Source organism: Phoca vitulina, unplaced genomic scaffold (assembly GCF_004348235.1).
Source record: "Phoca vitulina isolate PV1807 unplaced genomic scaffold, GSC_HSeal_1.0 scaffold32, whole genome shotgun sequence".
Lineage (NCBI taxonomy): Eukaryota > Metazoa > Chordata > Mammalia > Carnivora > Phocidae > Phoca > Phoca vitulina.
In genome coordinates, this window is record NW_022589735.1 from 5,778,856 (window position 1) to 5,791,437 (window position 12,582).

General features: G+C 44.7%; 1 protein-coding gene across 1 annotated transcript; it reads left to right on the forward strand.

The window, feature by feature from the left end:
• Positions 1–1,793: 1,793 nt before the first annotated feature.
• CDKN2AIPNL (CDKN2A interacting protein N-terminal like) lies at positions 1,794–9,670 on the forward strand. The gene is made up of 3 exons (XM_032425407.1): positions 1,794–2,087; positions 3,360–3,459; positions 9,219–9,670. The coding sequence occupies exons 1-3, from the start codon at positions 1,849–1,851 to the stop codon at positions 9,228–9,230; spliced, it is 351 nt and encodes a 116-aa protein (XP_032281298.1). The 5' UTR covers positions 1,794–1,848; the 3' UTR covers positions 9,231–9,670.
• Positions 9,671–12,582: the final 2,912 nt, after the last annotated feature.

A 12,582-nucleotide genomic window follows, 5' to 3' on the forward strand; every position in this document is an offset into this window, starting at 1 on the left:
AGGTTCTTATACCTTGCATGCATGTTTGAATATATTTGTATGTAGGTAAATAAGCTCGTTGCTGGATGACCCCTAGCTTTTTCCCACCCCATTGGCCAAGTTAGCTGTGTAGCTACAGCTGCTGATAACAAAGCCTGGTTTCCTATTTCGGGGCCAGTTTCTCAACTGTACAGCAGGTGACCAAGAATTTGGTTCAGAGAAGCCTCATCCATGATTTTCAAAGTTTGGTCAGTGGCAGATGGAATATTTGGAACCTTGATTCTGAGCATCCAGTGATAGGCCCGGGAATTGCTATTTCAACAAGTCCCTCAAGGAGTGTGATCTGCACTCAATTTTGAGAGCCCCAGCTGTGGGCACCTATTCCTGACTGCTGTGGAGAAGCTGTGACTGTTCACATTCTCCTTGCTTGCCAGGGTGAGAGTGGCACGCCTCCTTATTGTTAACCGTAATGGGACTTCAGTGAGCCTGGTGCTGGGCCTGCAGGCACAGTCTTCTCATTATACTGCCTGGTATTTCCATTTTGGATGGGGTTTCTGTCTGCTGGGGTCCTGACATCCCATCAGAAGCTGCAGAAGCAGCAGACAGCGCAGTTGGCTCTGTCCCTGGATCCTATTCACAATATACTACGCTGGAGACCTGGATCATGAACTCTAGGCCAGGCTCTATACCTCTCCCCACAAGTGATGAGGGATGAAGGGGCATCATCTTAGGTCAATAATCTCTCAAGGCTGATGGGGGCTCAAGTGATTTCCCAAGTACTACACTTGAATGCTTCCAGGGATGGGAAATTCACCACTTACAAGTAAGCTCTTCTCTCTGTGGATCTGCTCCCTGTCCCTTGAATGGACAGCAGAGTTATGCCAGTCTCACTTGCTCATCTCATGTGGACACATCTATTCTGGCTCCTTTCAACATCTTTTGGAAACAGGGGTGTCTCTGCTCTGGTTAAAATCCTTCAGACGCATTCTTCTTAGGATCTAGACCACAGTCCCTACCATGGCCTACTATTCTTGCTGATCTTTGCAGCCTCATCTCCTCCGCTCTAGGACCCTGTCCCACAGATCTTGGTGTTCTCTTACCAGGCCAGGCTGTGTCTTGCCATGGCCCATGTCTCTTTAAGTGGTTAACTCCTATTCATCCCTCGGCTCTCCAGCATCATTTCCCTGATCTCCAAGTCCGGATCAGGTCCCTTGCTTGTTCATGCTCCTAACGCTCTGGGCCTCTCATTAACATCTGCCAACGCTGAAATTTTTCACTCAAGCAATTCTTTCACCAATGTTTGCCTCCCCCAGTAGACGGCAAAGTTCATTAGTCCAGGGATCTGAGTTTGCTCTCTTGCATCCCCAGCATCTAGCAAAAAGCCTGGCAGGTATTTAATTGGACGGATGGCTAGCTCCAGGAAGGCGGGCCACAACTGGGAATTAATCAAAGACAGACCCGGAGCAGCTACACATATAAAGCCCTCAGAACTGAGGGCATCCGTGTGCGGCCAGGGGCCCGGGGAGCCCCCAGGGCAAGGACACAGCACAGCTCTGGCTGGCACCCAGCTGCCGAATGGGAGAGGGGCACTCCGTCTTTGTGCTTGGGGGCCTCAGTTTCCCTACCGGTTCCCCGCGGGGTCGACTGAGAATGGCCTCAGCGGCCCCCGCGTAGACGCACGCCAGGCGCAGCAGGCTGTGGAAGTCTGAGGGGCCCGAGCCGGTGAGGCCGCCGCTCCCGGCGAGGGCGCTCCAGGTCGGTCCTCCGGAGCAGTCGCGCGCCGCAGGGGGCCCTCTAGCCGCCAGGACGTGGCGCGGTGCGAGTCGGGAAGGCGGCGGGCGGGTGCGGCCCTCGGCGGCGGAGGGCGCCATGGTGGGTGGCGAGGCGGCCGCCGCGGTGGAGGAGCTAGTTTCGGGGGTGCGGCAGGCGGCCGACTTCGCGGAGCAGTTCCGCTCCTACTCGGAGAGCGAGAAGCAATGGAAGGCTCGCATGGAATTCATTCTGCGCCACTTGCCCGACTACCGCGACCCGCCCGATGGCGGTGGCCGCCTGGACCAGCTGCTGTCCCTCTCCATGGTGTGGGCCAACCACCTCTTCCTGGGTTGCAGGTGCGGACCCCTGCGGGCTGGCTGACCCTGTCCCCTGCCTTCAGACCCGCAGCCCTCCCCTAGGGCCGACCCCTGCCCAGTGCTGACTCCGCCCCCAACCTCCCGCCGCACTGGCCCGGCCTATGGCTGATTCCCACGCTAGCCAGCTCCTTGGAAAGACATTTAACCTCTCAGAGCCTCAATTTCCTCATTTGGAAAATGAGTTGTGAAGACTACAATATTAAAGAGCAAAAAAAAAAAAATGCACCCAGCACAGGCTATTTAGCAAGAGCTCAATCTATGGTGGGCGCTAAAATGCCATTGTCATCTGTATTAATACTATTGGTTTAAACCATCCCCTTTGCGGAGTACATTGTAAGTGTCTTGGCTCCCTCCACCCACATGGCAAACGTGCAGACACAGAAACTGAGATCCCCATTTTACATATGAAGGAGCTGAGAGAGGGCCATATGTCTTCTGGCGGGATTGTGGATTTTACCATTTATGGCAGGATGTGATCTGTGGCCTTTGGCTTTTTCTCCCCACTCCCCAGTCTGCTGGACTCTTTTGCCTCTCTGCCTTTCCTGTTAGGAAAATAACAGATGACTTCAAGGGGCTGTTGTTGAAGTGCTGGATAAGGCACCCCTTGTACTCCTCAATGAAGAAGGTGTCAAATCTTGAAGCTCCCACATCCTTTTATTTTAGTGTCTTGAAATTGTGCTAGGATAGTAAGATGACTTGTCTTAGTCCTGGTTTCTGTGCCGGTTTTGGCTCTCTGACTCTAGTCATATGCTTCCGCCAGCCCTTAGCCACTTGGTTTGTTGGGGTTGTTAGAGCAGGATTTGGAGGAGCAGTGCCAAAGGCTTTTCCTCTGTTTTCTGGGTGCCCCTGAGAAATCCTGGTTAATGGGCTCCAAGACTAGGAAAATGTCAGAAAATTGGAAAAATGAACAAATGATGTTATTTACATTAGACCAACATTCCGTGTGTTTAAAAAATAAAACATTTTGGTCCTCATACTGTATCCATGAAAATGTACTGCCAGATGTACAGTGCCTCTATTTTTGTAAATCTTTTTTGTTTTGTAAATCTTGAAACGCCTGCTCTATTTGCATTCCTACAGTCGCTTCTGAATCCACAAGCCAGAAGAACGTTTCCTAACCTCCCGCTGAGCATGTGTCCATTTCCCCTGTAGTATCACATCAGAATGCTGAGTTGGGCTACTTGCAATTTCTCATTAACCCATAGTGACAATTTCTCCACGGTTTTTATCTTACTACTTTTTATTGTGCAGTTACAACAAAGACCTTTTAGACAAAGTGATGGAAATGGCTGATGGGATTGAAGTGGAAGACCTGCCACAGTTTACTACCAGGAGTGAATTAATGAAAAAGGTAAACAGGGTTTCTAAGTGCATTTGAAATGGTATAGCATTAATGGCCCCTGCTTTTATGTTGATGTGTTAGAGTATATTGTTTACTCCCCAAGGATCTAAGCCCTTTGATTAAAAAAAATTTTTTTTAAGATTTTTTTTTAAATTTATTTATTTGACAGAGAGAGCGAGCGAGAGAGGGAACACAAGCAGGGGGAGTGGGAGGGGGAAAAGCAGGCTCCCTGCAGGCTCCCTGCCGAGCAGGGAACCCGTCTCGGGACTCGATCTCAGGATCCTGGGACCATGACCAGAGCCGAAGGCAGACGCTCAACGACTGAGCCACCCAGGCGCCCCTCATTAAAAATGTTTAAAAATTTAGGACGCCCGGGTGGCTCAGTCGTTAAGCGTCTGCCTTCGGCTCAGGTCATGATCCCAGTGTCCTGGGATCGAGTCCCACATCGGGCTTCTTGCACGGCGGGAAGCCTGCTTCTCCCTCTGCCTGCCACTCCCTCTGCTTGTGCTCTCTCTCTCTCTGTCAAATAAAATCTTAAAAAAAATTTTTTTTTAATTTGTTACTGAAGTATAATTGACATACAATATCCTATTCGTTTCAGGTGTACATCATAATGTTTTTATACATTACAAAATAATCTCTACTTATTATCTAGTTATCCATCATTCACCATACAAGGCTGTCACAGTATTACTGACTGTATTCTCTGTGCTGTACATCACATCCTTATGACTTAGTTTATTTTATAATTGGAAGTTTGGACGTCTTAAATGCCCTTCACCTCTGTGACCCACCCCCTACCTGGTAACCAACAGTGTTTCCTGAATCTATGAACCTGGTTTTGTTTGTTGTTTTTTTTAGATTCCACATAATAAGTGAAATTCATCTGTCTTATTTCACTTAGTGTAATGCACTCTAGGCCCAACCATGTAGCAAATGTCAAGATCTTTTTTTTTTTTTATCGCTGAGTAGTATTCCATTATGTATAACAGCACATCTTCTTTATCCATTCATTTATCTGTGGACACTTAAGTGCCTTTTCACTTGCATTTCTCTGTAATTGGTATAAGCCTTTTCATAACTAGATAACAACTAAATTACACATTGTTGGTGGAGTAATTCATAAATTTAACCTCTAAACTTCCTTTATGAAGTTTTGAGCTTTTTGCTTAATTTTTAAGAAAATGTTGGCTAGAATGCTACAGCTTTCCACTTATTAAAAAATCTTGTTGGTAACATTAACTCATCTTTACCCCAATGGGTGAAGGTCTAACCAGACTGGTTTGGCCCATCTGACTTGCTGATGGAAATGTAGATGGAATAATACCCACATATAGCTGTTCTGTTATCACTTTAAATTGTCAGCATTTATAGATCACAGGTGTCAACTCTGTAGGGCTTAGTCTGATACGAGGTTGCAGACTTTACATGGTGAGCTATTGCCTGGGGAGCCTTGTATCTGGGTCCTTGTGCTGGGGCCCTGGAGAGTGTGGGAGAAAGAAGCTCAGATGATGGGCTGGGCATCCCAGTTGTTCTTCAGAATCCCCTAAGACATGCTTCTTTTTTTTTTTTTTAAGATGTATTTATTTTAGAGAGCAGCACTAGTGGGGCAGTGGGAGTAGGGGAGGGCAGAGGGAGAGGGAGAAGAGAATCTCCAGCAGACTCCCTGTTTAGTGTGGAGCCCGATGTGGGGCTCCATCCCCTGACCCTGAGATCATGAAGCTGAGCTGAAGTCCGACACTTAACCGAATGAGCCACCCAGGCACCCCAAGACATGCTTTTTCTCATTTGCCTGGGCCTTTTCAGGCAGCAAAATTAATTGCTTCCTCTCTCCCAAAGTTTGTTTCTTCGGCACTCTACCAGGTCTATTTTAGAAGATTGTAAGCTTTTCGAGGGAAGAGATGGTGCCTAAAGTTTTAGTCCTTCTGTCTCCAAAACCTAGTATAGGCTTACCTAAGAGCAGCTTAGAAAATGCTTACAAAATTGACGAAAGCAATAGAGTAAAAGGCTGCAAGTCCGTTTTATTTCTATTCTCAGAAACATAGGTAAGCCCTTACCTCATCCTTGTTGGGTTTTGTTTTGGGAGGCAGGGCATATAAAGAGGTTCCCTTCTGTGTGGGTATCAAGGAACTAATCAAAACCTCAGCTTCCCAGAAAGTACTTCAGTCTCAAACAGCACACCCCACTTGATTTCAAATAGTTTTGCTAAAAAAAATACTCTTTTAAAATCTGAATCTGGGGTCAGAAATTGGAAGTTTGTGACTTTTTGGATTGTCTCATATAATACTTTAAAAAAAAAATCTCTGGGCACTTCATCAGTGTCCCATAGTGGTGAGGTTCCTTGGGCTCAGTCATGGGGCAGCTAGATAGTTGCTGGCTGCCTGAGTGCACCCTAGGCAGGAGTAGGATCAGCTTTTACTTCCTAACTGCGTGTGGCAGATTCTTTCCTTGCTTTTTACTCCCAAGAGGTATTTTGCCATCCTTAAAACTTTTTTCAAGTCAATTTTGTTATACTTCTTTTTTTTTTTTTTTAAGATTTTTATTTATTTGTGTGAGAGAGAGAATGAGCAAGAGGGAGGGGCAGAGGGCGAGGGAGAAGCAGGGAGCCCAATGTGGAGCTCGATCCCAGGACCCTGAGATCATGACCTGAACTGAAGGCAGATGCTTAGCCGACTGAGCCACCCAGGTGCCCCTATACTTCTCTGTCTTATATGTAGTCATAGTCTTCTGGACTATTAGAGATCAGAACCCTTCATGATGTTTGGGTCACAGACCAAGGGAAACTAAGGAGCTTTTGTAATTGATAAGCATGTCCATAGACCAGTGTGAAGAACTACATGTGTGTGTTGGGCCAGGGTGTTTCTCTAATCTGTTAATACTGTGAAGGGGTCTTGAACCTCCGCAGTATAGGAGTCCTCTGTCCTGGGATGTTCATTTCTGACACTGTCATTGCCCAGTGTCAGCCTCCAGAGAAGAGTCCTCAGGCACAAACCTGGTATCCCTGAAAGCAGCTCTGCCATCAGACTAGTCATACTCACCTAGCTACCTGGAAGAAGCCTGCGGGGAGCCTCTACTTCTAGAGCACTTTCGGATTATGTGTGTTTCGGCTTCCTTTAAATAAAACGTAAGTCTTCTTAGTAGCCAAGTTTTAGACTATTGATACCACTGAAAATGAAACTTAGTTAATCCTGAGAAGTGAGATCCTTAAAGGGTATGTAGAGTTTTGCCAGTTTTTAAGACTTCTAGATACTTCGATCCTGAGAAGGACTCTTCTGATGTGTGTGCTATGACAGACTTGGGTGGTGTTGAAGGCTGTCCCTTCTCTATTGAAGGCCACCCTGGGAAGCCACTGGAAAGAGTCATGGGGACTTCCCAGCAGTTCTTTTGTCTCTTGCCTGAAGTTTTTGCGTGTAATAGAGGCTGGCAAACATTAAGCAACATTGCTAGGCTACATACCAAAAAAAAAAAAACAAACAAACCCTTGATATTGAGCCATGCACCTGAAAGTGTCGTAGTTCTGCCTAGAATAGATCCTGAGCTCTAAAATTAGAGTTTAGGTGGGTTTTAAAGCTACCTAGCAAGTAGAAATGAATCACCTGGCATTGTTGGCATCTTGAGACTGGACAGTGAAGGTAACTTAGGACATAATTTCTTTAGAGTAAGATTTAAGGGGTGCCTGGCTGGCTCAGTCGGTTAAGTGTCCGCCTTTGGCTCAGGTCATGATCTCAGGGTCCTGGGATCGAGCCCTGTATTGGGCTCCCTGCTTGGTGGGGAGTCTGCTTTTCTCTCCCCCTCTGCCCCTCCCCATGCTCATTCTCTCTCTTTCTCTGTCTCTCAAATAAATAAATAAAATCTTTAAAAAAAATAAAGTAAGATTTAAAAAAATTATATACTGCAGTTTTGAGGCAGATACATCTCTGTGGTCTATCCAACTCTTATTTTTTTGGTCTGAGAAAAGAAATGAGCATTGTTCTCTGACAGGTGGTATTTATCACACAGTTGCAGTGTATGATTTTTCTTCGGATTCAAATACAAATATACTGAGCAAACAATCTCAGTTATCTAACAGTCATCCCTAGGCAGCTACTAGCAGCCTTTGTGGCAGACCAGCTTTATCCATTAGCGAGCAGTAATTTACAAAGGGCAGCAGCTCACTCAGGAAGGGTGTCATTACTAGCACTGTCAGAGGTAATATTTCCAAGCCATTGTCTTAAGGAGAAAGAGGAGTGATTAACTAGGAAGCTATCATTATTGGCTCACAGAAAGAATTTGTCAACTTAATTTCTTGGCCCATTATTCCTGAGAACATTTTTATCCAAGAAGGAAAATGGCAGTACGGAAGGTGACTGGATTTGAAATGTGAACGAGAAGGTAGGAAAACAAGCATACTTGCCTTTGAAGAAGTGCTTTTCTGTGCATTATGTCCAATCTTGGCAAGCTCTAAGGTAATGGAAAAGCCACTCCTGTGGTGAAAGGAGATGTGATTTTAAAGCGGCAGGTATTTGGAAGTATTAAAACAAATTCAGCCTGTCAGATGAATGGAGCTACCTTTTCCCCTTTATCCACTAGAAAGAGAAAAAGCCAGAAAAGCTGATTCTGACCCCCCACGCCAGACTGTTGGCCAGTGCTCAGGATGAATAAATCACATGCCAACACCTTGTGTCAAAGACCATACTTGCAGCAGCCCGAGCTGTGGCAGCTTCTCGGCTGCCGTAGTCTTGGTCTGTTCTATGGGAAATTGGAAAGATGGCTTAGGGGATTTTCTTTTCCTTTGGAGTAATGATGGTTTCTTTAGGTGATACTGCATTCTCCCAAAAGGGGAAAGACTTGTTATATTTTGCTTTTCCTGAGGAATTTTGCTGTTTCATTGCTTAAAAAGACTGGAGTGACAGGCTTAGCTAGGAAATAGGTCATACCTTGAAAACTCTTATTACTAAAAAGACTCTCAGATTGATTCACTTGCACTGCTAAATGTTAAGGAAATCCATTCAAATACAAGGTGACAGCCAACATGATTTCTTCGCACCCAGCTTAAAAGTTGTCTAAAGCTAAGTTTAAATTTACCAAAGGTGCTAGAGAGCACCCAGAAAGAATATATCTGCTTCAGTTCGCCACTATTTGAAGACATGCATTTACAGTTTCTAATAGTGTGAAATCCAGGAATACATAACCTTCACATCTCCTAAATATCCTGAGTCAATGTGAAATCTTGTGAATTACTACCTGAATTCAACTGATTTTAATTTAGAACAGTGTGTGATTCTGCTTTTAAAACCCTTCACTGAAGAGCATGCCATGAAGAAAGTTATATTTCAGGTGTTTCTGTTATCACTTTAAATTGTCAGCATTTATAGATCACAGGTGTCAAGACAAAAAAATTAGGCTCTAGGTCCCAAATAGATGGTATGTTCAATGTTTTGTTGAATTTTCTGTATGTACTAAAATAATAATTTGAGTCTACTTTCCATCTAGGTAGATAAATATTGTATTACTGCTGTATTTTATTTTGTAAAAGATTTTATTTATTTGAGAGAGCGAGAGAGAGCACACAAGCCGGGGGAGAGGCAGAGGGACAGGAAGAAGCAGACTCCCCACTGAGCAGGGAGCCCAATGTAGGACTCAGTCCTGGGACTCCAGCACCATGACCTTAGTGGAAGGCAGAAACTTAATTGACTGAGCCACCCAGGCACCCTTCATGCTGTATTTTAATTTATAAATTAGATTTGCTGGACTACATGGCTAAATAACTTTTTTTTTTTTTCCCCCAGCATCAAAGCTGAGGCAGAAGATTCATCACATTTCCAGCATCAGCTACAGGCTTAGGAAGGAGGCTGGGATGAATGTGACATGGACCACAGCAGCTCTCTTAAGATTCCTGGTATTTCCAACATGTAGGAAAGAGGCAGTTGGAATGACAATCTTGTCTAGTTTGGAGTTTTAAAAGGTCTCATTCTTCCAGTAGCTATCATTGTAAAAGTGTGCATGGATATTTATGTATTTATAAATCATGCCCTCTTTTTTTATTTTCACTTTTTGAATGTCAAACTTTTTGTTAAAAATGCCTATTTTTTTTTTTTATGTTGTAATAATTGCCGGTAGTGAATTTTACAATTTGGACTTTTCAATAATGTATTTTCAAGTCTGATTCTGTTTTATGGTCTTTTCCCCTCCCTGCACTGAGGCAAACCAGCCCTTATTTCTTTTTTTTTAAGATTTTATTTATTTGAGAGAAAGAGAGCATGAGAAGGGGGAGGGGCAGAGGGAGAGGGAGAAGCAGACTCCCCGCTAAGCAGGGAGCCCGACTCAGGGCTCGATCCCAGGACCCTGAGATCATGACTCGAGCCGAAGGCATATACTTCACCGACTGAGCCACCTAGGCGCCCTTATTTCCTTATTTCTTTCTGAAGTTTATGCCATCTTTATGGCCACTGCCACACACACTCATCTTTTTTTAAGAGATGAGTGAGAATCAAATCATAGGCCTCAGGTACCTACCAGCTCATGGGAAGAGGCGGCTTATGAAAAGGCATCTGGCCTTATTTTAAAATGGACACCAGGTGCCACAGCTTGATCCAGGCAGCCTAGTTGATTTATAGATTTTCTAGAAGGTCTCCTAGATAGCTGAGTAAAGCCCACGTTCTCTTTTTCTGCAGGGATCCTGAGGGTTTTGGTCTTCTAGACTTAAGGATTGCTTTGCCCATAGCCCCTGAAGAAATATTTGTGTAATGCAATGCTGTTTTGCTCTGGAATTCTGTTTTCCCCACTTAGTTAATATATCTGTTCTTTATCCCCTCCCTCTTCCACTCATTCATTCATTTTAAAAATTTTTTAAAGATTTTATTTATGTATTTGACAGAGAGAGAGACAGCGAGAGAGGGAACACAAGCAGGGGGAGTGGGAGAGGGAGAAGCAGGCTTCCCGCAGAGCAGGGAGTCCGATGCGGGGCTCGATCCCAGGACCCTGGGACCATGACCTGAGCCGAAGGCAGACACCTAACGACTGAGCCACCCAGTCGCCCCATAAAAATTTTTTTTTTTTAAAGTTTTTTTTATTTGTTAGAGCACAAGCAGGAGGAGCTGCAGGCAGAGGGAGAAGCAGGCTCCCTGCTGAACGAGGAGCCCGATATGAGACTTGATCCCAGGACCCTGGAATCATGACCTGAGCCGAAGGCAGATGCTTCACCGACTGAACCACCCAGGCGCCCCTAAGATTTTATTTTTAAGTAATCTCTTCATCCAACTTGGGGCTCGAACTTACATTGAGATCAAGAGTTGCATGCACTACCAACTGAGCCAGCCAGGAGCCCTCTATTTCTTATTTAGTACCCACCATTAAGAACTTACCTCCAGGCATAAATATTGAGAGAGGGACTTCATTTGGGGTCAGCAATATAACAGTCACAGCAGAATTCACTCAACACTGGGCTTGGTATTTGGGGTAATGGCGAATAAGGCAGTGGACCCTGTCTTAGCTGAACCTACCAGTAAACCCAGGTAATTAAAAAACCAGGAATGCTGAAGAGGAGAGCTGGCTGTGGGAGCATGATGCTGGGAACAGACAAGTGGGATGACTCTCACCCACTGCTCAAGCCTAAGGACAAGCATCACACCTTGGATGAGCACATCTCTGTGCAGCTTCTGGCTCTAATCTGTAGCAATCACTAGGGTGGACCACGTGAGGTCAAGATCTCTGATATAATTGGGCAAACCATTTCTCTCCCTAGCCTTACCTGGGAAATGGAGGTCATAGAAATACTTAGCACAAAGAGCTGTGGCAAAGACGAAGATGTTGCAGGGGTAAGCTAGTGCTCAGTGAGCCTTAGCCTCTTCCTCATATGTGGCCTAGCCTCTTTCTATTCTGGTTACCTATACAAATTTGTGAGGCTTAAAAACCAAATTTACAAATTGGGAAATATCAGAGTGGGGATGTTCACTTCTAAAATGCATCTTTCACAGGTTTCTCATCACGGATCCTATTTTCTCTGTAAGATCTAATGCCCTTTTAAAATAATAACATCCTGTCAGGAACGTATCCATTTCAGAAAGCAAGCTTAAATTGTGCACTGATTGCATGTTCCCCTCCCCCATTCTTCTTCACTGTATTTTTGAAGACTTCTCTAGTTAGTCAAAAGCAAATTTTCTGATAACCATTTTCTAATGGGTTTTCTTATCATTTCCTCAGCTTAAACTGTCTCTGTTTTTCTTCTCATCTTTAAAACCTTTGTAGCTATCTGATCTATAAAATTAAGCGGTATTTTAGAATTTCATCCTTTATGTTTTTCTGGGATAGAAAGTGGCACAGGAATCTAAATTTTTGCATTGCAGCAGTCCTTGTAGTGTAGGCAGAATGGCCCACTCTTAATGGTGAAACTGCAGCTCACTGCAAGATACTGGCCTTGGTATATGCAGTGCTGTCCAACACGGGGTAAGGATCAAATGAGATCATAGGAAGGGAAATGGTAAACTGTTACCTTCAAATGAACAACTAGAGAGCATCTTTTCTGTTAAAGACTTAAGTGTCAAGACCTTGTGAGAAGCAAGTACTAACAGTACAGTTTAGGGTGCTCAATTAACCGTGATACCCTTTTATATTACCCAGAAAATTGCTTTTTACAATATTCATTAGAGTCTATAGCCCACCTGATGAATTGTCTACCATTGCAGAGGCAAGGAATTTCCAGGATCCATGTGGACCTGAGGGCTTACCTATTCCATGGGCACTGGGAGGATTCATTATCACTGCCCAGCCTCTGAGGCTTTGCTATTTGTAGTAAACGGCACTGAAAATACACATTGTCGCATCTGAAATGAGATTTATATTCTTTTTTTTTTTTTTTTTTAAAGATTTATTTATTTGACAGAGAGAGACACAGTGAGAGAGGGAACACAAGCAAGGGGAGTGGGAGAGGGAGAAGCAGGCTTCCTGCCGAGCAGGGAGCTCGATGCGGGGCTCGATCCCAGGACTTGGAATCATGACCCGAGCCGAAGGCAGACGCCCAACAACTGAGCCACCCAGGTGCCCCGAGATTTATATTATTCTAAATGTCAGGTAACTCAGTGTTTCTCTGCTGCTCAGCCCTAAAGTCTCTGCTGGGTCCCCTTTTGTCTGGAAAGAGACTCAACTTCTGGAGTC